The sequence below is a fragment of the Caretta caretta genome, chromosome 2, assembly GCF_965140235.1.
Source record: "Caretta caretta isolate rCarCar2 chromosome 2, rCarCar1.hap1, whole genome shotgun sequence".
Taxonomy (NCBI): domain Eukaryota; kingdom Metazoa; phylum Chordata; order Testudines; family Cheloniidae; genus Caretta; species Caretta caretta.
Window position 1 is genome coordinate 237,108,392 of NC_134207.1, and position 25,275 is coordinate 237,133,666.

Consider the following 25,275-nt stretch of genomic DNA (forward strand, 5'->3'; position numbering starts at 1 on the left):
CAGGAGGGAGCTGCATTGAAGATGATGAAAGGAACATGTCTGAACATGCAGGATCTTCAGATTGGTAAACTTTTTTATTTCATACTTCTTTCTTAAGGACTGCCTGTCTTCCTTCTGGACTATTCTTGAATTCTCATGTACTACAATTTTAGATGCAGTTGTGATAAAAAATAAATAGCTGAAATAGGTAGATCTTCCTTTTACAATTTCACCTTTAAAGTAGTACTGAGTGTCAGTGAATGCAATGAGTAATACTAAATGAGCAGTATGGTAATAATAAACAAAATAAGTCAATGCAGTTATTTAATTAGGAGAATCGATCCTCAACATACAGGATTCTGAAGACTATCCACCTTCAAGATCACCATCATTTTCTATAGTTTCAGAGTTATCTCCAATGATAGTGTTTCAGTCACATCATGTATGTCACATAGCCACAGTATATCACCTGTAGCAGAAAGAAAAAAAAATCTCCATCATCCAGAAACAACCATAGATAAATTTGTGATAAGAACCAGCAGATTACAAAGAGATAATTGATGAAAAAATTGCCCGGTTTGTTTATGCAACAAACTCTCCTTTCCATTTGATTGAAAACCCACACTTCATTAACATGGTTTAGTCAGTAAGACCAGGATACAGTCCACCCAACAGAGCAGATGTTACAGGCAAATTGCTGGATAAAGTGTATGAAAGAGAAATTGAGCAGTGTGCTAAAGGTCTAGAGGGTGCAATTGTTAACCTGAGTCTTGATGGGTGGAGCAATGTCCACAATGACCCTGTTGTATGTGCTTGTGTGACAACAGAAGAAAGGAATGTCTTCCTTGCAGAAACAATTGATACATCAGGAAATGCACACACAGCAGAATACTTACAAGTAGCAGCAGTAAAAGCTATAACAAACTTTGGGGGGAAAAAAATGCAAATGTCCAGTACACAACTTGGTCACAGACAATGCTGCAAATGTATCCAGGATGAGAAGAAATTATTTTGAAGAGAGTGAAGAGAGTCCCAAGTTAATAACATACGGTTGCAGTGCTCATTTGATGCACCTCCTAGCCAAAGATTTTGGTGTTCCAGAAATAAAGGCTAATGTTTTTGAAATTGCAAATTACTTCCATAACAACCACTTTGCAGCAGCTGCTCTGAAAGAAGTGGGAGGAACCAAGCTAACTCTCCCACAAGACGTGCGCTGGAACTCAGGAGTGGACTGTTTTGAGCACAATATCGAGAACTGGCCTAATCTGATGTCAGTTTGTGAACAAAATTGTGAAAAAATGGATGGCACGGTCACAGCCAAAGTTCTCAACATTGGGCGCAAGAGAAATGTTGAACACATGCTGAGTACTCTGAAGCCTATTTCTGTAGACTTGAATAAAATGCGGGGAAATAGCTCTTTTATTGCTGACGCTGTTGAAATTTGGAAGGAACTGAGTGAGATCTTAAAAAGAGAAATATGCAATGACAAGAGTTAAATTACAAGCATTAAAAAAAAGAACGGGACAAGCACTATCTGCAGCTCATTTTCTTGCAAATATTCTCAATACTCGGTACCCGGATGAAACCTTAACTGCTGAAGAAGGGGAGTTGGCTAGGACATGGACATCGAGCAATCATCCCTCCATAATGCCAACTATAATAAACTTCAGAGCGAAGAGTGAACCATTCAAGAAATATATGTTTGATGATTTTTTAAAGCAGGGGTCGGCAACCTTTCAGAAAGGTGTGCCAAGTCTTCATTTATTCACTCTAATTTAAGGTTTCGCGTGCCAATAATACATTTTAATGTTTTTAGAAGGTCTCTTTCTATAAGTCTATAACATATAACTAAACTATTGTTGTATGTAAAGTAAATAAGGTTTTTAAAACGTTTAAGAAGCTTCATTTAAAATTAAATTAAAATGCAGAGCCCCCCAGACTGGTGGCCAGGACCTGGGCAGTGTGAGTGCCACTGAAAATCAGGTCGCGTTGCCACCTTTTAACAGCAGTAGCTTCTTCTGCCCGTGTAGAAAGAATATTTTCTTCCTTTGGGCTAATTCATTCCAAATTGAGAAATAGTTTGGGACCTGAAAAAGCAAGAAAGCTTTTTTCTTTTCCAGATAATGAACAAATAGGAAAATGAAAGGTGAAGACGACTGAGTTAGCTGCAGAAACCAATATTTTAAGTTTCTCACGTTGACCTGGCTGACACAGTTGATTAATATATATATTTATACATTAACCTCGCTGACACAGTTGATTTATATATTAAATATTTCATTTAATTATTTTAGTTAAAAACAATTTTAACAAAAAACAAACCTGATTTTAAAAAACTTGAATGTTTAAACTACATTCAAAAATTCATATGCTTGTTTTGTTAAAATATTATATGTTTGCTGTTGAAGAAAAAATATCCAGAATACATAACATTGTTTTAATTAAATAAAACAATTTAAATATCTGTCTGGTGATGTTCTCCTCCTAATACAGCATGGCAAGAAAATCCTCCAAATATTAATGATTAACCTGTTGAATTGGAGCTATTTATGAAGTCATTGGGAGATGAACTATCTGCTTCAATTATCTTTGGTAAATGAAATAACTAAACAATAATTCATTTTCTGATATAGCTGTAAAACTAATCTGAAAACTTTTCAAAATAAGTCACTTAAAAAATGTAGTGTACCTTCTAAAAATGAAACTTACATCTATCTCCGAGTTGTGAAGAATATGTATTAAGGTTATAACCACCACCAAGAACGCACTTTTATGTAGAAATCCATGATTAAATCGAGTCTTCCTGACTAGTCATTTAAATCAATTGGATTTAAATCAAATCCACCCTGGCTATTGATGATGTCGGAGGAGCCCACCTTTCTGAGGTGACCAACAGAGAGCCTGGTCCCTGGGCTTGGTGGTATGTCCACAGGGTCCATTGCGGTGGCCAGGGCATCATAGGGAACTGGTGCCCCTTCTCCTGTCTCAATTGGTGCTGGCTCTGTTTCGACACATATGATTCCGCCTCTGAATCTGAAGAGGACTCTGTTCTCGGTGACCATGGCAGTGCCAAATGAGGCAGTGGCGGGGAGTGGTGCCGAAGGGAAGGTGACTGGTGCTGCATCATGGCCAGTTTGCCCTTGGAAGGCACAGTGTTTCTCTGCGGTGCCGGGGACTGTGAAGCTGTCATAGCTATGAGGTCCCTGGCTGCTTCGAATGTGTCCAGGGTAGAACGAAGATCCAACTCCTCCACCTGGCTCTCCCGTGCAGGGGAGTCCACCAGCACCAGAGTCGAAGGACTTCCCTGCGAGGCCAGAGTTGATGGTGCCGGTTAACTGGAGCAGGAGCTGAATGTCCCAGCACGGGATGTATTTCACTAAACGCTTTCACGCTCCACTGCTCTAGTTGTGGGCAAATGTCCTCTATCGGATTTCTTCTGCTTCTTGTGCGTCACCAGCGAATGCAAGTGGTGCTGAGTAACCGCACTGGAGGTCTTCGGTGCCAGAGAGTGGCGGTGTTGAGGATCTCTAGACCCCAAGTCCCTCTTCAGTACCCCAGGCTCTCTCATGGAGGCCGGTGCGCTCTGCACCAAAGTGCTTTGTTTCGGGTCTGACACGGGCTGAGCCAGCTGAGGATGGAGAGCTGACTCCAGGAGAAGCAATTTTTATCTAAAGTCCCTCTCCTTTTGGGTTCTTGGGTGGAAGCCTTTACAGATTTTGCACCTGTTGGTCTGGTGGGCTTCTACCAAGCACTTTAAACAAGAGTTGTGGGGTTGCCTCTGGGCATAGGCTTCCGGCAGGACCAGCATCCTTGAACCCTTGAGACCAAGGCATGCCTTGGTCCCTGGGAGGGGAAGAACATGGTGGTGGGGGACCCTAAACAGGAACTTATCTAACTTACTATAATACTATTTTTACAACACTAATTATTTACAGGATACAAAAAAAATCACTTGTCATAGGAGAAAGAGAAGCAGCTCCGATGACCATCACGGGTGTTAAGAAGGAACTGAGGAGGTGGTGGGTCGGTAGGGACCTATATACGCCGCCATAAAGGTGCAACTCCAGGGGGCTCCACAGCCAACCCAATAGGTACCACTAGGGGAAAAACCTTCCGATGACTGTGCACGCAGCACACACACACACCCCCACTCACCCCCCCACCCCCCCCCCCAACTTGGAATCGACATAAGCAAGCACTCAAAGAAGAACATATCTTTCTTAGTTTCTGCTTGTTAACTCATTTCACCCTCTAACTTGGAGAACTCTACAAATACCAGTAGCAGAAGCCAGACAGAATTTTATTGGGTCTCCAACTATATGGGATAAAAGTAAACAAACAATGAAGATGCCTCATTAATACTATGTATTGGAAAGCTAATCTTTACATTTTTAAAGAAACAATTTTATAGGTCAGTACCTTTAAAAAAAATGCCAGTGTAAAATATACTCGAATTACAAAGAGTAAATCATACTAAGTGTTTTAAGTAAAAAGAATAACTGAACAGGAAGCTCCCCCTTCTTGTCAATTTTATTATGTAAAGTTGGGCTGGAATTTTGCTTTACCACTAGAAAAATGGAAATCAGGACTGCTTCAAATTGCAAGGCAAGTTCTATAAATTAACAGTTGGTTCAACAGCTAATTTAACCAAACCTAAAAATATTTTGAGGAAGGATGGTATTTAGGTAAAGCACTAGAGAGTAAAGAGTTCTGGGTTGAAGACCTGGCTCCACTGAAGTCAATGGGGCTTGGATTTCACCAGTGGTTCCTATTCCTAGGTCTGCATAGATTTCCTGCATGGTCTTCAGTAAATCATTCTGAAAAAATGGTTACTAATCTTTTGTAACCATGCTAGGTGTGTGTGTGCCGCGTGCACAGTTGCTGGAGTTTTTTCCCTTAGTGGCATGCATAGGACCAGCTCTAGTGCTCTCTGGAGCCGCATACGTATGCGCCGGTAAAAGGGAGGCTGCCAGCTCCGCACTTTCACAGTTCCTTCTTGCTGGTAACTCCGACAGCAGGGTAGGAGGGTGGGCCATGGAATGAACATGAGCAATACAACTCAAAGAACAATCGTTCTGAAAGGTTAGTAACTTTTTTCTTCTTTGAGAGCTTGCTCATGCATACTCCATGCTAGGTGACTCACAAGCAGTACCCCTGGAGGTGGGCTTGGAGTTCATGGACATGCAGATTGCAACACTGCTCTCCCGAAACTGGCCTGGTCGCGGTCCTATTGTGTGATGGCATAGTTGGATGCAAAGGTATGAATCGACAACCATGCTGCAGCTCTGCTGATGTCCTGGATTGGTACCTGCATGAGGAACGCTGCTGACGAAGCCTGAGCTCTCGTGGAATGAGAGTGGTCACGATGGCCAGAGGTGGGACCTTTGCCTGACTGTAGCAAGCTCAGATACAGGCGGTTAGCCAGGACAAGATTCTTTGGGATGATACAAGTAACCCTCTCATCCTTTCCACTACTGTTACAAAGAGTTGCATAGACTTGTGGAAGGACTTAGTTTTCTCGATATAGAAGACCAGGGCCCATCTAACCTCTAATGTATGGCGCAGACGTTCCTCAGTGGTCTTGTGAGATTTTGAAATAAGACAGGCAGAAAAATGTCCTGGTTGTTATGGAATTGCACCACCACCTTTGGTAGGAAAAGTCAGATGGGGGCGCAGCTGGACCTTGTCCTTGAAGAACACCGTATAAGGGCTTCTGATGTCAGTGCTTTGATCTTGGAGACGCTTCTGGCCGAAGTGATCACCACCAGGAAGGTGATCTTCCAAGAGAGAAGCAGTAAAGAATAAGATGCCAATGACTCAAAGGAGGAGTCCCCATGAGCTTCAACATGACCAGGTTTAAGTCCCATGGGGAAATCAGGTCACGAACCTGAAGGTAGAGTCTTTCCAGGCTCTTGAGAAACCGGACCATCATCTCATGGGAGAACTCTGATCTGCCCTGCACTGGAGGGTGGAAGACCGAGATGGCTGCCAAGTGAACCTTAATAGAAGAGAGAACCAGACCTTGATGTTTAGATGGAGCGGATAATCCAAGATAGACTGCAGAGAAGACCAGGATGGTGTAAGATTCCATTCGGAGACCCAACAAGTGAAATGTTTCCACTTAGCTAAATAGGTAGCCCTGGTGGAAGGCTTTCTGCTACCTAGCAGGACTTCTTGAACATGTATTGAGCAGGCCTGCTCTTCAGGGTTCAGCCATGCAGCAGCCATGCGAGCCAGGTGCAGGGAGGCGAGGTTAGGGTGAAGCAACTGGCCGTGGTCTTGTGAAATCAAGTTGAGATGGTGTGGGAGCGCAAGTGGAGCTGTCACTGAGAGGTCCAGAAGCATGCCGAACCAACGTTGGCATGGCCACACCAGAGCTATCAGGATAACCTTCACCTTGTCCCTCTTGATCTTTAAGAGGGCCTTGTAAATCAAGGGGATCGGTGGGAAGGCACATAGTAGGCAGTCTGCCCACGAGAGCAGGAAGGCATCAGAGAAGGAGCCCCTGCTGAGCCCACACAGTGAACAGAACTGATGGCATTTCCCGTTCTGTTTGGTGGTGAACAGATCCAACTGGGGAGGTCCCCATTTCCTGAAGATGAGACACTGGTGACCTCCGGGTGAAGAGCCCACTCATGGTGAAAGAAAAAGCACCTGCTGAGGTGACCCGTGCATTCCAGGCTCCCATAAGGTGACACACCTTGAGATGACAGGCGTGCTTCTCACAGAAGTCCCAGAGCTGGAGGAACTCTTGACACAGGGCTGAAGAGCGAGCTTCCCTCTGCTTGTTAATGTAAAACGTTGAGGCCGTGTTATCCCTCAAGACCTCCACCACCCTGCCTGAGATTTGGGGAAGGAACACCTGGCAAGCCAAGCGTATTGCCCTGAGTTTCCTGACATTTACAGGCAGGAAGAGTTTTTCCTTGCAACAGAGACCCTGAAATTGTCGAGGTGGGCTCCCCACCCTAAGTCTGACATGTCCAAAACCAAGGCTACCAACAGATGCAGGTGGCAAAGGATCCCCCCTTCATTACAGAACATGGGTCTCTCCACCAAGTCAGTGAAGCTAGGATGGGGCAGTGGAATTGTGAGTACCAAATCCAAGTGGTGTCTGCCCAGGGAGTAGACTGACTCCAGCCACATCTGTAGGGGTCTGAATCATAGCCGTGTGCACTGCACCACATAGGTATATGCCACCATGTGACCCAACAGTTTGAGGCAGACCTGGGCAGTTGTAAAAGGATGGCCTGCGAGCTGGGTGATCAGGTCTGATATAGTTCGGAATCTGGCCTTGGTAAATAGACCTTGGCCGGGTGGAGTTGAGTACTGCCCGGATGAACTCTATTCTGTGAACCAGGACCAACGTTGACTTCTGCTTGTTTATTAACAGACCCAGAGCCTGAAAGGTGACCCATACTATGCCAATGCTGTGCTGAACCGAACCTGGACCTGTGAGAGGTCTTTGATTACCCAATCTCCAAAGTATGGGTAGACTTGTACTCCTCGATGTCTGAAGACAGCAACTACTGCCATACACTTTGTGAAAACTTTTGGGGCTGCCAACAGGCCAAAGGGAAGCGTGGTGAATTGGTAGTGGTGTTGGCCCACCACAAACCTGAGGAATCTCCCATTCCCAGAGAAAATGGAAATGTGGAAATAACCATCCTTCAAATCGAGAACAGCATACCAGTCTCCTGGATCCAGGGAGGGAATGATGGAGATTAGGGATACCATGTGGAACTTCAGTTTCTTGATATATTTGTTGGGCTACACAGGTCCAGGATGGGCTGTAGACCCCTTTGGCTTTCAGGTTTAGGAAATATTGGGAGTAAAATCCCTCCCCCCTCAAATCTTTATGATCCTCCTCAACAAGTCCCACACATAAGAGGGCTTGCACCTCCTAGACGAGAAGCTGTTTGTGAGAAGGGTGTCTGAAGAAGGACGGGGGTGGGAGAGAGGGGTGGACGAAAACGGGAGGGTGTAACCGACTGTTACAGTGCTGATCACTCAGCGGTGTGATGTTATGTAAGACCACACTGGGTGGAAGGGGGCATAGATTTGGAGCCGAGTCTGATATACCATCCTCGGGTGTACCTTCGAAAGGCCTGCCTGGCCCCGCTGCAGTACCTACGTGAGCCTGACTGAGAAGCGGAGGCAGAAGGTAGGGGTTGATGACATTATAGCCCTTTGCCTTTATTTTATAGGGCTCTTGCCTTGGAGGTGCTGGAAACCTAGGAGGCTGCTGAGGTCTGAAATAATTCCTTGAGAGTGTGAGTGTGAGTGTGAGTGTAAAGACCAAGGGAACAAAGCATGGCCCTGAAGTCTTTGAGGTCATGAAGGTTGGAGTCAGTCTGTTTGGAGAACAGGGAGGTATCCTTGAAGGAGAGGTCCTGGATGGACTGCTGCACTTCATGATGCCCAATGACTGGAGCCACAAGTAGCGCCTCATGGTGACCGCTGACACCATTGTTCTGGCTGCTGAGTCAGCCATATCCTGAGCTGCCTGGAGGGAGGTCCTGGCCACCATCTTGCCTTCCTCCAGGATGGCCATGAACTCCTGCCTTGATTCCTGTGGCAGGGAGTCCTTGAACTTGGCCATTGAGTCCCACAGGTTAAAATCGTAGCTCCCCAGCAATGCCTGCTGGTTAGAGATATTTAGCTGGAGGCTGCCAGTTGAAGAAACCTTGCATCCGAACCGGTCCAATTTTTTGAGGTAGTGCTCAACTGCCCTGTTTGTCCCGCTCGTTTGCAGCCAACACCATCAAGGACCCTGGGGGGGTGATGGGAGCGAGTACAGGGACTTGAACCCGCTGGTCGGTACATAGTATTTCTCTGCCCTTTTTGAGATGGGGCAGAGATGAAGGGGTCTGCCATAGTACTCTGACAGATTCCAATGCCACCTCATTAACAGAGGGAGCCGCTGCAGCCAGGCTATCACTTAAGCTGTACACAGACTCCTTCAGCTCCTCAGCTTTCAGTCCCAAGTTTGCAGCAACCTGTTTCAGGAGCTCTTGATGGGCCTTGAAGTCATCTGGTGGAAGGAGGTTACTAGGGCCTGCGATCACCTCATATGGCGATGACTAGGGAGAGGCTAGTACTGGAGGAGGGGCTGCTTCTTCCTGCTCCACCTGCATCACTTCCATTGGGGCCACTTCTGGGACCTTGGTACAGTAACTCCTCGCTTAAAGTTGTAGTTATGTTCCTGAAAAATGCGACTTTAAGTGAAACAACATTAAGCGAATCCAATTTTCCCTAAGAATTAATGTAAATGGGGGGTATTAGCTTCCCTGGAACCTAACACCCCACCATACAAAGTTTTAAACAAACAGTTTAATACTGTACACAGCAATGATGATTGTGAAGCTTGGTTGAGGTGATGAAGTTAGAGGGTGGAAGAGGGAGGGACATTTCCCAGGGAATGCCTTACTGCTAAACAATGAACTAACATTCGGCTGAGCCCTCAAGGGTTAACACATTGTTGTTAATGTAGCCTCACACTCTACAAGGCAGCACGAATGGAGGGAGGGGAGACTGCATGGCAGACAGATACAGAGACACACACCCTGTGTGAGTGAGAGAGAGAGAGATGCGCATTGCCCCTTTAAGTATGCTGACACCACACTAAGTACATTGCCTTTAAAAAGATTAGGAAGTTGAGACAGCAGCTGCGGCCAGCTCTCTCTATCCTGAACCCTGTTGTGTCTCCCCCCTGTTCTGTATGGAGAAGGGGTAAGTGGGGGGCAAGAATAGGGGGAGGGGGACACCCTGACATTAGTCCCCCTCTTCCTCCCTCCCCTGCACAGCAAGCAAGAGGCTCCCGGGAGCAGCTCCAAGGTAGAGGGCAGGAGCAGCACATGGCAGAGGAGGGAGGGACAGCTGAACTGCCGGCAATTGGTAGCCTGCTGGGCAGCTGCTGCACAGGGAACTTAGGGGAGCAGGGAGCTGATGGGGGGGCTGCTGGTCCACCCTGGTTCCAAGCCCCCACCAGCTAGCTGCAATGGGCTGCTCTTCCTGCAAGCAGTGGACAAAGCGGGCGGCTGCCAAACAATGGTATAAGGGAGAACTGCACAACTTTAAACGAGCATGTTCCCTAATCAGCAACGTAACAACGAAACAACGTTAACCGGGACGACTTTAAGTGAGGAATTACTGTACGGGGTTGGTAGTGGAGTCAGGGTCCAGTGCCAGGTGGGACGAAACAGTGGCTCGCCTCTTGGACACCACGGAGTATGAATGATGGGAAGGGGGCCCCGGTACCAGGGAAACTCCCACGGGTTCCAATACTGCCACTGCATTGGCCAGTGGCCTGGTGGTCAAGCACCAGCTGCGGGGCCGTACTGAAGTCTGATGCGTAGGTTGCGTACTGGTACTTCTTCGGCAGGGTGAAGGATTCCCCCTCAGACTCTGAAGAGGATTATTCTCTCAGAGACAATGGCAGCGTCATACCCGCTTCCGTCTCCAGGCGGTGCTGGGGAACCAGTGACAGACGACAGGTTGGAGACCGTTGCAGCAGGATCATGGAAGGTTTTCCTCTGGATAGTTCCATGATGGTCAGTGCTCCAATGGAGCGCACCGACTCTTGATCCCTTATATCCCCAGTAGCCCTGGCTGGCAGGGGGCTTTGAGGGGTGGGTGGGATTGGGAGGGACATCATATCCTTTGCTGTCTGGAAAGCCACAAGAGTCAAAGGGGCCTGTAGGCTCAAGGTTCCATGACTGCTCCCTGGAGTCAGAAGTGGGACCCAGACTGGACATGGTGCTCTAGGTGGAGTTGCCAGAGCCAATTATGGCTCTGGGGAGGATGAGCAGACCGGCATGGGTCTCACTGTGTCAGCCACTCCCACTTGTCCCTCTTCAGCACTGCAGAGCACCCTCTCTTGGCTTGGTGTTTCTTATACTTCTTCCTTCGAACCAGGGGTGGAGAACGGTGCTGGGAAGAGCATGGTGCTGGTGCAGCACTTCACATGGAAACCAAAGGGCTCAGCACTGATTCAGAGCGACTTGGCTCCAAGGCTGGTCTGAGGGCTGCCTCCATGAGTGCGTGGTCTGAAGCCTCTGCAAATCTGGCACTTCTCTTTAACACAAGTTTCCCCGTGGCACTTAGACAGTGAGAGTGCACGTCACTGACTGGCATGGGCTTGCTGCAGGAGGTACATAACTTGAAGCCTGGGGACCGGGGCATGCCCAGCCCTTGGGACGAGAGTCCCTCAACGACAGGGACCACTATTCACACTATATACACTAATACTGACCAATAACTATATACTACTATACAATAGACTACAAAGTCCAAACCACTGGGAAAGCATTGCAAGAGCATGAGGGATCATTCCAAGCAACCATCATGGGCGGCAAGAAGGAACTCAAGAGGGCGTGGAGCTGGCAGCGTCCCTTATACTGGTGCATACACATGCAGCTCCAGGGGCACTACAGCTGGTCCTACAGATACCCCTAAGGTAAAAATTTCCAGCAATTGTGCACGTGGCACGCACGCACACCTATCATGGAATGGACATGAGCAAGCACTCAAAGAAGAATCTCAGTTTCCCCTTCATTAAATGTGTAGATTATGCCGCATAATAAGGATGTTGAGATTTAATGTTTGTAAGGTGTTCTGAGATCCGGAGATGGAAGACTGTGTGAAAGTAGAAGTGCAAAGTATTACATCATATTCTTATTTAGGAAATATTTGTTTAGCTATTTAAGTTATAATGTTAAAAGAATAACTAGTATTTTAATTGTACTGAAACAATGTAGTTTAGTTGTGTAGAAGAACTTCACTATCATTTATGTATGAAGTGGTGATTCACAAATTAATGGTCTCCCTATTTCTCAATACAGATTTAATAGCAGAGTTCCATATGAGGTCTGAAATCACTAATTCATTAATTTTACAAAATATACTACAGAAAATCTACTAGTATACAATTCAATAGCAAATAAAAGTACAATCATCAAATGAATTCAACACATTTTGTGATGCACGAGCCTTGTTTTTTTGTTTTTAATTGTGCTTGTTTGCTTCCTTGCTAATTTGCAAGATTAATTTGCAATTTGTCTGAGGCACTCTTTCCATTGACTTGGATCAGACCCCAATTAGTCCAGATTAGTAAGGTGATATTTTGTTTCCTTTAAGAAGTCTTCAAATCTGTTACCATTTTTTCACTCAAAATAAAGATGGTGACGCAATCAGCCCGCCTGAATATTCAATGGAAATACTGCACTGAATCAATGTGTATTTTTATGATTTTCATTAAATCCACAAGTTGGCTCTCTGATATAAATGGAATGAAACTTATTTTATGAGAAAATATGATTGTAATAGCCACTTTTCAACATCCCTCTAATTCTGGACTAGATTTTGAAAATATCCAAATGCCTAATCCAAAATTAAGGAGCAAGGGCCAGGTTTTCAAAGGTATTTAGGCATGTAAAGATGCATATAGGTGCACACCTAGGTATATTTTCAAGAGCTCCTGGCACCTAACTCCCTTTGAAATCAATGGAAGTTACGCATTTTTGAAGATCCGCCTAAACACCTATCTGCATCTTTAGGCACCTTAATACCTTTACAAATCCAGCCCCAAGTGTCTAAAAAATGTGTTTTAAACATTAGTCACATTCTTGCATTTATAAAAATATTTCTTACCATGAGGCTTTGCTAATAGCAACTCAGGTGCCAGGTAGTCTGGGGTTCCTAAAATGCGTTCACCTTCCACTGGAGCAGCCCCTCTTCTTACACTCTTTGGAGTCCTATATGGTGTGTCAGCATTTCCCCGATTAGGCGTCTTATGCCAAAGAACAGAGAAAAGATTTTATATACAAATGTTATACAAAGAGCCAATAGTCTATTTCCCCTCCCAGTAAAAATACTGGCTAGGACTGCAATTAATTTAAGATTTAAATAATTCATATGAATCAAAGATACGTCTTACAACTTATACATTAGTAGTATTTTATTTCCAAGTTCCAAAAAGTGTGCTTATTGCCCAGTCTTCACACAACAAATTGCAGTCAGAACTGCAACAGGTTTTGCATCTTTTTTTGCTGAATGAATTTCAACTATCCCAAAGCATAAGAATGAGTGAGTCTCATTCCTTCACTATAAATGAGAATTCTAAATGAACAACTGCTCTAGTGTCATGGAGTCATAGAAAGCAATTTTCCTTAAATAAATGAAAGAATATTACTCCTCCCACTATGAATCTCAAAGGTAATTTATACTGGGGATTGTCCAGATAGCCTCAGCTTTTAGCAATGTGTGTTCAATAACCAGGCTAAAGTGGATATATATGCATATGTATTCAATATATCTTAAATTGTAACGCTCATCTAAAAACTGGAATTTGGCATCATGGGATTCCATGGCTATTACATCCCAGATTTACTCTGTTTACTTGTAATATGGCTTTTGTTGTTTTTAAGTTGTCTGCCCTGTTGACAGCCTGGGATCTGGAAGTCAAGCTGGGTTCTTTGAGCTATATATTAATCTTCAGTAATAAAGATTCTGCAGGTGAAATTCTGCCCAGTGTTAAACCTATGTGAGTCTTACTTCCAGTGCAGCTGCACAGTGCATTATTTGAAGACAACTGGATTTCAACTAATTGCCTTAAAACAGTACTTCATTAACAACCGTTGACATGAGCTTGAAGATAATCCAATACATTCTCCATAGTTATTCTGGCACTTAACGATTGACAGAGTAAAATCTTACTTTTTTCCACTAAAACAAGCAGATGCTACTGAATAAACACAGTGTATGTTACATAATCACTTTTCAGAATAGAGATTCCCGTAAGTCCCAGATATGTAGACCTCACTTGATCCCTAACTTTATCTTTGATGCAATAGTCCAATGTACGCTATGTTTACTGTCATATTAGCAACAGAACCTGCCCACAGAAAGGCACATAGGTCCCATTTTAATACTAGGTTGACTTTACAGGATTCAGTTTTACTACATAAAAATTCTATACCTAAACGTATAGTCTAAAATTATTTTAAAAAAAAAAATCTGTAAGACCACCTTGTATAGAAGATAAAGCAGTTGCTGCCCTAACTCTGTGCAGGCTGAACTCCATGCTACAGCTAAGTTTCATGGTTGATGTGATTTCACAGTAAAGCAGGAGCTAGCAATCCAAAAAAAGGTCAGATATTCAAGGAAAGAAAAAGTGGGTTTTTAAAAGTTAATACATTGAATATTCTCCTTTAGTCTGCCAGGGACATTCAGCACATACTGCTTAACACTGAGAACATTTAAACAATTCCCTCTCTCCTAGATCAGCTCCCCCTTCCTAGCAACAGTTACAGTTACTATTACTAGATTAAGCTTTCATAACACCCAATAATAATACAATAGCAGCCACTGGGGACTGAAACACAGTCTTACCGTTCCTTCCTCCTATGGGCTACTTAATATAACAGTGATTTCTCTAAAGTCCAGACAGCAGGGCTATACATATTTCAACAGTAAACTTATGTATTTATATAATTGTGAATATAATTAGGATTACTGCAGTCAAAATGAAAACTTCACACCCTGCATACAGAAGTTTTTCTTTGCATCAGTCATAGTGACATGCTCTTAAATCGAAACGGACAGAATGCATCACAGCATCAACAACAAAGGGAGACAAAACATGAAGCAGAACAGCAACTGCCAAACACTCAGCAGCATTCATACTGCACTAGGAAAAGAAGAGTCAAGAAAGAAACACAGGCCAACAGAAAACCTAAAGACTCCCACAATAAGTGGCCCAAAGGAAATGTCTCACTGCTCCAAGAGTGTGTAGTGAGACAAAAGTAAAGGAGTACATCCCTTTTTAATTGTCCTTGCCTAGTTCTGAGCAAAGGATCTTCCCTTGCAGAAGGGCAGACTGAGACAGCATTTTTCAGAGGCCAAATTGTGGGTGATGAGTGAGTGTCGCTACACTCTTGCTGAAAGGCAATAATTTTGGCAATGCATGTGCATCCACTCGAAGTCTGACCTTTTGAAAAGCTCTCTCTGCTTGCCTTTGTTCGATTCTTTCATACTAGAATATTAAATAATTTAATCAATGAACACATGTACATACTAGTTACCACTACAACACTTGGACACATACCTGATAAACCCTATAAGATCTTCCCTTTTGTGCTGGGGTAATAGCCATGGGGTAAGAGCCACTACAAGCAGGAGAGAGATCCATCACATCTAAAGAAGCCAGGCTAATTCTTGATGGCTCAGATGCATTGGACACATTAATTGGACTGTTATAACTTCGAAAAGCTACAACATTTTTTTTAAGGAGGTTCAGTGCTTTCATCATCTCCTCTGACGGAGAAGAGATTATGTCAGTATGAGTTTCAACCAAACATTTCAGGACGTTATCCTGTTCATGGCACAAAGGCTTGCTGTCCTGGACAACATTCTCTTCCTCACCTCTTGGTGAGGCATCTTTACAACAGGACGACATTACTGACATGTCCTCAGTTTTTGACTCCTCAAAGGAAAGTTCTTTAATACTCTTATCCAGGTCTGAAAGCTGCTTTTCTAAATGACTCTCTGTAACAGAAATTTCAGGGAAGGATAAATCAGAGTCTGCACTCAAGATTCCAAGAGGTTTTTCATCATCAATGCATAAGAAACTAGAGTTAATATATTCCTTTTTACTGTCTTTTTCACAATCTGCATTTAGCTCATGCATAAGATTCTTAGCTATTATTGGAGTGGCTGACTTTTCTGATGTTTGCTTCCTATAGATGGAGTCCTTAGCTTTTTCTTCATTTTTATGGGTCTCCTGTAGACCTCCACCACCAGAAAGCATTAAACACTGGATTTCCGTTGTTAAACCTGTGCTCTGGTTTGCCTGAAATTCTGAGATTTGACAGCCGCGTTTATATTCTGCATTGCTTTTTTTGACATAGTTAAGTTCTTGAAAAGGACTGGTGTCAACTAGTTCAAAGCTTCTTTTTACACCTGGCTTTTCAAGAATGTCCTCCTCTTTGATGCATTTGGAAGGGTCAACCAACCATGTGTATGACTGCTGGCGATTGGAAGATTTTCCTGTCTCATTAGCCACACCAGTTCTTTCCACAACAAGTTTTTCTTCCCAAGCCTTATTTTCAGAAAGACATTTTCTGACTAGATCTTTCACATCTGATGCAGTCACAGGAGTGTCCCCTCCATCAAAATGCTCAATTTTTGCATCATGCCTGCAGCCAGAGTCATTGCTACCGATGGGAGAGATGGCAAACTCAAGTTCCTTCTTCTTTAAGGCTGTAATGTCTTTTGCATTCAGTACTTGTGTATTAGAAAGCTTTTCTGATGCATTATTACTTCCTTTGCCTGTTCCAGAACACAGTATATCTTCAGTTTCCTGGAAATAAGCACATTAATTTTTTTTAAATACTAGGAATTATAAAATTACAGCATTACAGAAATATGCCCTTTCATGACCTGGGTTGAAAATACTTTATTTCCACCTTAATGGAAAACTGCAATTTAACATGAAACATTTATTACGACATCGGATTACAAAGAGTCACTACAAACGTATTCTAAAAAACAAGTAACTGAAAAAATCGAACAGGAATCAGCCATTGTGACAGTCTGATTTTGTTTAGAAATGAAGCTTGCCCACTATGCTGGCCATCTATGCCCCCAGAACTGTTAGCCTCATTGATTACAAAGCTGAGTCAGGATCAGGCTAAGGTCTCCTGTCAGCAGGCTTTCTTCCATTCCCATTGCTGCAGGGCAGTAGGGAGGTGGAGTCTAATTTCCTTTCTCATTGTGCTGCTCAGGATGAGCATTTGGCTGAAAAAGAGAACACGGGCAGAGCTACTCAAAGTGTATCTAACCCATTCTACCTAAGCCTTTGGAGTAATTGGGGGGAGGGAGAAAAGGAGTGGGCAGGGGGAAAGTGCTTCGAAAAGCTGTATGGTCAGTGTATGGGAACCCTTACATTTGTTATACGAGTTATCTTGGAGAAATAAAGTAGTCCTGACCTGTACATCTTTCTCCCACCTGGGGCTACTACAGCATTCTGATTCCATACTGGACATGTGCGTACGTGAGTGGCTACTGGCACTGGAGGTACCAAATCTCTTCCTAGATTGAAGGAGAGTTGGAGTTAAACTCCTCACTGGCATCCCAGGATTTAAGGCAGCAACATCAAGACCTTTGAAAGGAAAAATAATGAATAGTAGTTCAAATTTTGACTGAAATATGTAGTGTACATTAACCAGCTTCATACCAAATCTGAGCACTACTCTGAAGATAATCATCCATAATTTCAAGTGATGTAGGAATTGTTCTCAGCACCTCTCCTGTACAATAAGTTTCTTCATTTTTGAAAAGGTATGATTTACCAACACTAGCTTTGCAGTGACCATCTTTTGCATTTCTGTTTTGGAATATCAAGACACCAAAGACTATTCAAATTTTAAGGCACCCAAAGCAACACTAACTTAGTTGCACTGCAAATGTGATGTAACATTTCTGGATTAGTGTTTGTTTCTTGATTTAAATATGTCATTTGTGTACTGTCATATGTACTGGCTTGTACATTCAGATTCAAAACCTGGCATTAGTGATCCAGTAGGAAAAACACTTCAGTTGGAGTCAGCACTGAACAAACAACCCAGACTAGTTATTCCTGGGGGAATTCTGTGCCACTGCGCACATGCAGAATTCACGTCTGCTGCAGATTTCTTTGCTTCTCCGCAGAAAATTTACTTTCCGATGGGGAAATAAAAGGAAGCTGCAAGAGCGGTCATGTGCCTCCTCAACAGCAGTGCGGGTGCACAGTTTTGGGCACCCAGAGCAGCCAACAGAGAGGTATATCACTGTGTGTGATGGTGGGGGGGAGGAGGTGCATGGGTCAGACTCCTCCCCCATGCATCCAGATCCCTCCACCCCCAAACAACCCCCACTCATGAACCTCCCCTGCTGCTGGGGATGCCCCAGCTGCTAGTCCCAGCGGGAGCACAGAGCGGCCGTGGGCAGGTCAGACCCACCCCCGGAAACTTCCCCAGGCTCCACATCCCCTCTCCTCGCTTCCTGCTCCTATCACTCCTCAGCCATGAGTTGAGGGCTCCCTGTACAGGGAGCTGTTATCCCATCTGCCCATTCCCTGTGCATCCGGACCTCCTAACAATCCTCACCCTCCCCCACCCAAACCACAACCCCGCTAAGCCTCCACCCTGCACCCAGCCCTACCCCTCCTGCATCCAGACCCCTGCCGAGTCCCTCCCCCCTGCATCCAGACCTCTACCCCTGCACCCAGACCACCTCCCACTGAAGCTCCCTGCACTCAACCCCTCACCCCAATGAGCCCCACCCCTATACACCTGGACCACCCCGATGAGCCCCCCACACCACTGAGCCCCAACCAACTGCACTCAGACCCCCTCGTTGAACCCCATACCCAGATTCCCCCCTGCTGAGCCCCAACCACCTTCACCTGGATCCCCCCCATATGAAACCCATCCATGTACTTGGATCCTGCCCAGCTGAGTCTACCTGACAATAGCTGGTGCGCCCGTGGAGGGACAGGGCCCCGGGGTGTTTCTGGCGCAGGTCTGGGCCTTGCACTGTAGTGTCAGGGTCGGGTGCAGCCTCACCACTGAGCCTGAGTCTCCGGGGGTGTGGGCAGGCTTGCAGTGTGATCCCTCACCTCTGTGCACCTAGTGGCCTGGGCTCCCCACTGCCACACTGGAGCCTCCACATTATTTGACCAATAAAATTTGAAGAATTTTCAAATATTATCCACAGAATTTTTTTTGGCACATAATTCCCCCAGGAGTAACAAGTGTTAGAGGGCATCATGTTGTTGAAGGTATTGTCTTTTGGAAGAGATGTAAGCCCTATGACTGGATCCATTCAAGCAGTTGGTCAAGTTAAAAACCTGCAAGTTGATGGCATTGCTTATTACATGACTTGTTATACTTACATATTTTCAGTACTTACATGACTTCAATAGTTTATTCGAAACAGGAGTATAATCTTTTTGGCCAACAGACATGGGAGAAACCAATTCTCGAGAAAATTGCAAAGCATCAGTAGACATGGGACTTGAACTAGGTCCTTGCATTTTCCTGCCGATTGGAGTGTACTATCAAAATGATAGAAACTTTATTAAAAGTTTTAATAAATGGATTAAAGTTTGTACAGAACATCTGTAGCTGAAAATGTAGTCTTAAATTTACTCAAAGTTAAATTATAATTGGAACTCAGCTGAAATCACATCCCAAATCTGTCAATTCACTTATCTGGAGTAAGGTCAAAAGTAGCCTCTAGAACACTCAAGTCAAAGGCACGAACAGTCCAATCATAAAACATGCTACCGGCTGTGGTCAGTTGAGACACGGAAAAGCCTCATTACTCCAACTTAAGTTCTTCTCATTACCTTAAATGCAAGCAGTTTGAAGAAAACTAACAAATAACTAGATTACTTACAAAACCCAGAGAGCTGATGAGAGACAACACTTGTCCTGGAGTGCGCGAATAATCTTGCTTAGGCTTAGCCATTGATGGTGTAGTAAGGATATCCATCATATTTATCTCTAAAGTTTACAAGTTAATGCAGTGTCAGTTTTTTACTGGATTAATCAATAAATGAAAAATTTCAGTCATTAACAGTATTTAAATTCAGTGAAAAGAAAAGCTTAGCCATGTAAACCAAATTAGGGGACATCTCACTTAATTCCGAATTTTACACAAGCTATTTCTTTACCTATACCATTCATCACATTTATATTATTAAACCCAAAAGATTTTTCAAAGTCCAATTAGATTTCACTATGTTGTTTATTTTTTGCATTTCTCACCATAAAAACCACTGAAGTCAGTTTCATTTTCAGGTTTTCAATACCATACTGCAAAGGTTCAAAACGGAGGCAAATGTTTGTAAGAACTTTCCACTGATTTGTTTAAAATGATGAAATAATTTAGAGATCCCAGCAATTTTGAGGTAAGATGGTGCTGAGTGTACCTTCTGGGGCATAACTCTGAGGTTCTACTGTACTGGTTACTGATTAGAAATATCAGTTAGGTATATTTGTACAGTACCTGGCTCACGGGACCCTGATTCTGATTGGGCCCCCTACATGCCACTGGAATGTAAAATATCAAGAATATTAAAACATGATATTTAGAAACCACTGAGGAACCACAGACTCATTGATCCACATCTCACCTCTGTTCAGAGTAACTCTGGAGAGCCCGAAGTCTGTCAATTTAACATGGCCCTCATTAGAAATCAGCATGTTGTCTGGCTTCAGGTCCCTGCAGATATAAAGGTACTGAAATAAGATTGGAGTATAGACAATTGAGCATAAGAAAGAAGGGAGGAGAAAGCATTAAGTAGAAAGAAGAAAAGGAAATGGCCCACCTTGATTATCATACACATTGTAAGGAGAGTGATCACTTTAGATAAGCTATTACCAGCAGGAGAGTGGGGTGGGGGGAGAGAAAACCTTTTGAAGTGATAAACACCCATTTTTTCATGGTCTGTGTGTATAAAAATATCCTCACTGCATTTTCCACTTTTATGCATCCGATGAAGTGAGCTATAGCTCACAAAAGCTTATGCTCAAATAAATTGGTTAGTCTCTAAGGTGCCACAAGTACTCCTTTTCTTTTTGCGAATACAGACTAACATGGCTGCTACTCTGAAAGTAGAAAGAAGTTACTCAACCAACAATGGGGGCATTCATAGTTCTCTAGCATCAATATTAGAGCCCATTTCCCATTAGAAAACCAATTTTAAGTTCAGATTCTAGAGCTGTGTTAGAAAATTAAACGTTTCTTCGCATTAAACATGCAAAGAACATCATGTAGCCTGAAATATATGCCACAAGATTTGTGTGTCGCATAATTTTAATTTCTTGGGGAGCATGTCAAACTGTCTCACTGAGGACTACCAAATTATTAGTACATACTAGCATTTGACATTAAGCATTACTAGCAATTGGCTATAGATTTCAAAATATATTCCTTGAAGTGCTGTAGTAATATAAATTGAAGAGAATATTTCATCACTGGCAGAGAAGAGGAGTCCCTCCCTTCTTCTCCCCAATCTTCCCACAGACGTGGGAGCCTTCAGGGGGCACTGGGGACAAAGTAGGCAAGTTCCTCTTCTTATTCTCTTTGAGGGACGAATAAAAAAAAAAAAGACTAAAAGTTCCCTCTCCCTTCAAAAACTATGCTAGGGATGGATATTCACAAATTGACACTCAATAGTTAGAGGCTGATGACGTGAGAACTGGACTCCACAAGGATTACATGCTCATACCATAAAATGAGCTTTAACAACAAACAATTTATTGATTTGCAGTCATAAAACTGCATATTAGATTTTTACCTGTGGATTATCCCATGCCTGTGAAGATAATCAAGAGCCAATGCTGCTTCAGAAATATACTTCACTGCCATTTCTTCATCAAAATAGCCATATATGTGGAGAAGAGATTTGACATCTCCACCAATAAGATATTCCATCACCTGCCATTGAAAGATTTCATGTTTAAAATGAATCTTTATTTTTGGTTGAGATATTTAAGAATACACAATTATGAGCTACCTTTTTTCTTTTCAAGAAAGGAGCATTTCACATGGGGTAAAAGCAGATAAAAGAATTCTTGTGGTAGTTTAACTCATTTCCCAGGCAAGTCACGGAAGCAATGTTTAATTATATTGCTTTCTGTTTAGAAGACTTAATCCAGATGACCTGGCCAATAAAACATTGCTCTGATGGACATAGAAGCTTTTTATTGCTTCTTTTTGTAACCCTGGTCAGCTTTTCAATAGGTTAGACTGATTACAAATAACACTTCCCATGATAGGAAATATAATTTGATTAAGCAAAATTCAGTGTCAGTCAAGGATAATTGATCCCAAGTTTCACAAAATATCTGTCTTATCAAGTTTAAAGTATCTTAATGATTGTATTTTGAAAATGTAAGTACAGAATACAAAATCCAGGCCCAAATTTTCAGAGATGAGTAAATCCCAAGATTATGTATATGATTAGAGTAATTGTGCATTCAAGAAACTAGAGAGTCTGTAATTATGAGCATGCTTAAAGGCCCAAATGTAAAAAATTGAGCTCTGTTTTTCCTTGACATAATCGGGGCAATAACAAATGGTCTGAATATGATCCTGCATTAAATGTATTTTAAAAGGTTAACTTTTTAAATTGTAATTTATTTGGGCTGCCCAAACCAATATTAATGCTATTGCAGTGTCTAAAGACATTCAATTCATCTTGCATTTAATTTTGCATTAAATTTAATCAATACTACAGATATTAAGAGAATAGCATGTTTCACAAAAGCAAGATTTCACAAATCCACTCACCAATAGTAAGAAGGAAGCTTTTTGTGTCAACAAAGTGTCTTCCTCATCACTTCTGGCAGAATCTAGGCTTTCATTTAAAAAAGTATGGGTCCAAAACCCTTCTGCATAGCTGGGGCACCTCTTGTATGGACCCTGCTCAAATCCTACTCCAAGTTTTGGGGAGGGAGTGTTAAATTGCTGGTTCTACCACAGAGGAAGACTTGGCCTATATTTATCTCAACAGCCTGTCAGAAGCCTGTGCTAGTCTTTATTTTATCCTTCAATCATCCTGTTCTCACCTACCCCAATTAACTCTGCTAAGTACTGGCAGCAAGAGCATACATTTTACTGTTAGTGATTTACTGGATATTTTTCAAGGCACACACACAGTCACTCTGAACCCACAGTCTTCTTAAATATGTGGCTCATTTTTATTTTGGACCCAAAATTGTGCTAGGCATTCTTGACCAGGTTAGCTACATGGAAGGACTCTGTTAGAAAGAAAGGGGGGTTAAAAGGAGTCAGGGAGAAGGAAGATATTAATCCCACATAACTACTCTAGTTAAGACCTCATATTGGATGAGAAGTGAAATGAAATTACTCAAATACCCAATCCTCATTATTGCAAGATATTTTCAAACATTACAATTCTTCTAATGAACTTCATTCTCCACTATGTTTTCAAAGCTGTCTTAAAGCAAAGTAAACCATTTACTCACCAAATAGACATTGTTAGCTGACTGAAGTGAGTAGTATAAGTGTACAATGAAAGGACTTTTGCTGAGAGCCAATGCATCTCTCTCTGCCTGGACCTGGTGAACCATGTTTTTATTTATCAGGTCTGCTTTTTTGACCACCTGTAAAAAAATTCATGTAGAAATGAATTCACAGTAATAATTTGCCATACTCATTTATTTTCAGAATACACATGCTGATAAGGATAAGCTACATCTACACTAGAGGACTCTGCCAGCATAGCTATATCTGCAAAGCATTTGTAATATAAATAAAGCTTTACTAAGGTTATTGAGGTTTTAGGTCTAGGGGTGGAGTAGAGGGGACTTTATAGAGCTCCTAAGCACTGCATTAGTCCCCCTATTTTTAGAAAAAGGAAATTAAAATATACAAAATTTAACTAGTAACTGGAATTTAAAAGTAACAATAAGGTTTAATTATTTGTGAATGTGTACCAAGGACTATTACAGACAAAAATATGCACTTAAAATATGCAAATAATAGTTAAAGGAAGAAGAAACCTCAGACACACTCACAGTTCACACCACTTCAAATGAAAAAGTATAAAATATTACACTGCACATTCCAAAACAACCTTAAATCTGCCAGCCAAGACCCACCCACTATTCAACAGGAACATGCTTATCACAAATAATGGATGTTTTAAAATCATTGACCACAAATGAATTACAACATTTGCAGAAATGCTGACCCTGCTCCCACTTCCTGGTAAACAACACAGCAGCCTGGTATGATGAACAGGATGTTCTTAAGCGTGTAGCCTAGATGTGATGTGTATCTGGCAGTTGTGCTTTTCTCATATTGGAAGGATGCATAGGGAAAGAGCAGTGACATTTTTGTACAAGAAAACTGGAGGAGGAATGAGCTTTCTGCTTCATTAACATACTAGTCAGGGAAGGACTGATTGCCTTTAAATGGAGGGCAAGGGGCAATATAAATATCCCTATCTCTTAAACATAAGCCAGTGAACTAGAAGACAGCAATTAAGCCAGTGATGGTTAGTGAGGACCTGTAGCCTAAAGTGTACAGTAGAACCTCAGTTACAAACACCTCAGGAATGGAGGTTATTTGTAATTGTTCTCTCAAAAGTTTACAACTGAATATTGACTTAATATAGCTTTGACATTTTACTATGCAGAAGAAAAATGCTTTTAACCATCTTAATTTAAATGAAACAAGCACAGAAACAGTTTACTTATCTTGTCAAAAAAAATTTTTTTTAAATATCCCCCTTTTTAAAGTAATTTACATTTAGCACAGTACTATACTGTATTTGCTTTTTTTTGGGAGGTGTGGGGTGTGTCATCTCTGCTGCTGCCTGATTCCATACTTTCAGTTCCAAATGAGGTATGTGGTTGACTGGTCAGTTTGTAACTCTGGTGTTCGTAACTCTGAGTGTATCATTTACATTGGGGGGTTTAACACGGTTTCTAATCAATATGTTGAAGTTGGACAAGGATACAAGGATGGCTAAGGTTGATTTTAAAATGTGATATTTAATGCGTATGTTACTTAAGGGATTATATGAACTGTAAGGATTTGAATATTTATCTTCCTTCTATATTTCCCAATGTTTAAATGCTTAGGCCATTGGTTCTTAACCTGAGACTCATGATCATCCTGACATATTTATAATGGGAGAAGGTTCCAAGTAATGAAAGGGAGATCCCAATGGGAAAACTGTTGAGAACCACTAAATTAGTGTATTTCTTTCTTTTAATTTTAACATTCTTTGGTATACACACATTTCAACTTTAATGTTAACTCAAAATCTTGGATTGCTAATTTAGTTAGCTGAAGCTTCTTGCTGTATGTCATAGATTCTAGAGATGTATTCAACTCACATGGGGCACTTAGAGGGCTAAAAAGTGCAGACAGATACTAAACTTAAAGTTAATTTTTCATTATGTAAAGTCTCCTCTAAAAGCATTGTAAGTTGGAAAATTTCTCTGATGACAGCAAGCATTAAATTTACTTTCTAACCAGTCATCCAGTTTAGAAGGTTTAAATTCTTGCAGGATACATCCTTCATTTACGTGGACACTGCTTTCCTTCCCTAGTTGCCAGTAATAAGCTAACTTATTTTAAGTTTTATGTGAAATCAATGCTCAGTTTCAAACTAGTGTGTGCAGCCATTGGTAAAATATATAACGTATAATTAGAGATTCAATGTAGAATACTTATTGATAAAGCCCTACTTAAATTGTGGGATGATTGTTAAAA

At 42.3% G+C, this 25,275-nt stretch overlaps 1 protein-coding gene across 3 annotated transcripts in view; it reads right to left on the minus strand.

Annotated features, from left to right (window-relative positions):
• The window catches only part of MASTL (microtubule associated serine/threonine kinase like), a 41,414-nt gene that overhangs the window by 10,430 nt on the left and 5,709 nt on the right, over window positions 1-25,275 (minus strand). For 2 of the 3 annotated variants that reach the window (XM_048837815.2, XM_048837816.2), the window contains exons 2-9: window positions 23,016-23,153; window positions 21,323-21,462; window positions 20,156-20,244; window positions 19,417-19,523; window positions 18,928-19,072; window positions 16,965-17,137; window positions 15,083-16,336; window positions 12,628-12,766 (exon numbers count right to left, since the gene is read on the minus strand). In XM_048837815.2, coding sequence (XP_048693772.2) covers window positions 12,628-12,766; window positions 15,083-16,336; window positions 16,965-17,137; window positions 18,928-19,072; window positions 19,417-19,523; window positions 20,156-20,244; window positions 21,323-21,462; window positions 23,016-23,153 — 2,185 coding nt within the window. The remainder of the gene's footprint in view (window positions 1-12,627; window positions 12,767-15,082; window positions 16,337-16,964; window positions 17,138-18,927; window positions 19,073-19,416; window positions 19,524-20,155; window positions 20,245-21,322; window positions 21,463-23,015; window positions 23,154-25,275) is intronic. The other variant, XR_012667266.1, reaches the window with a different exon arrangement.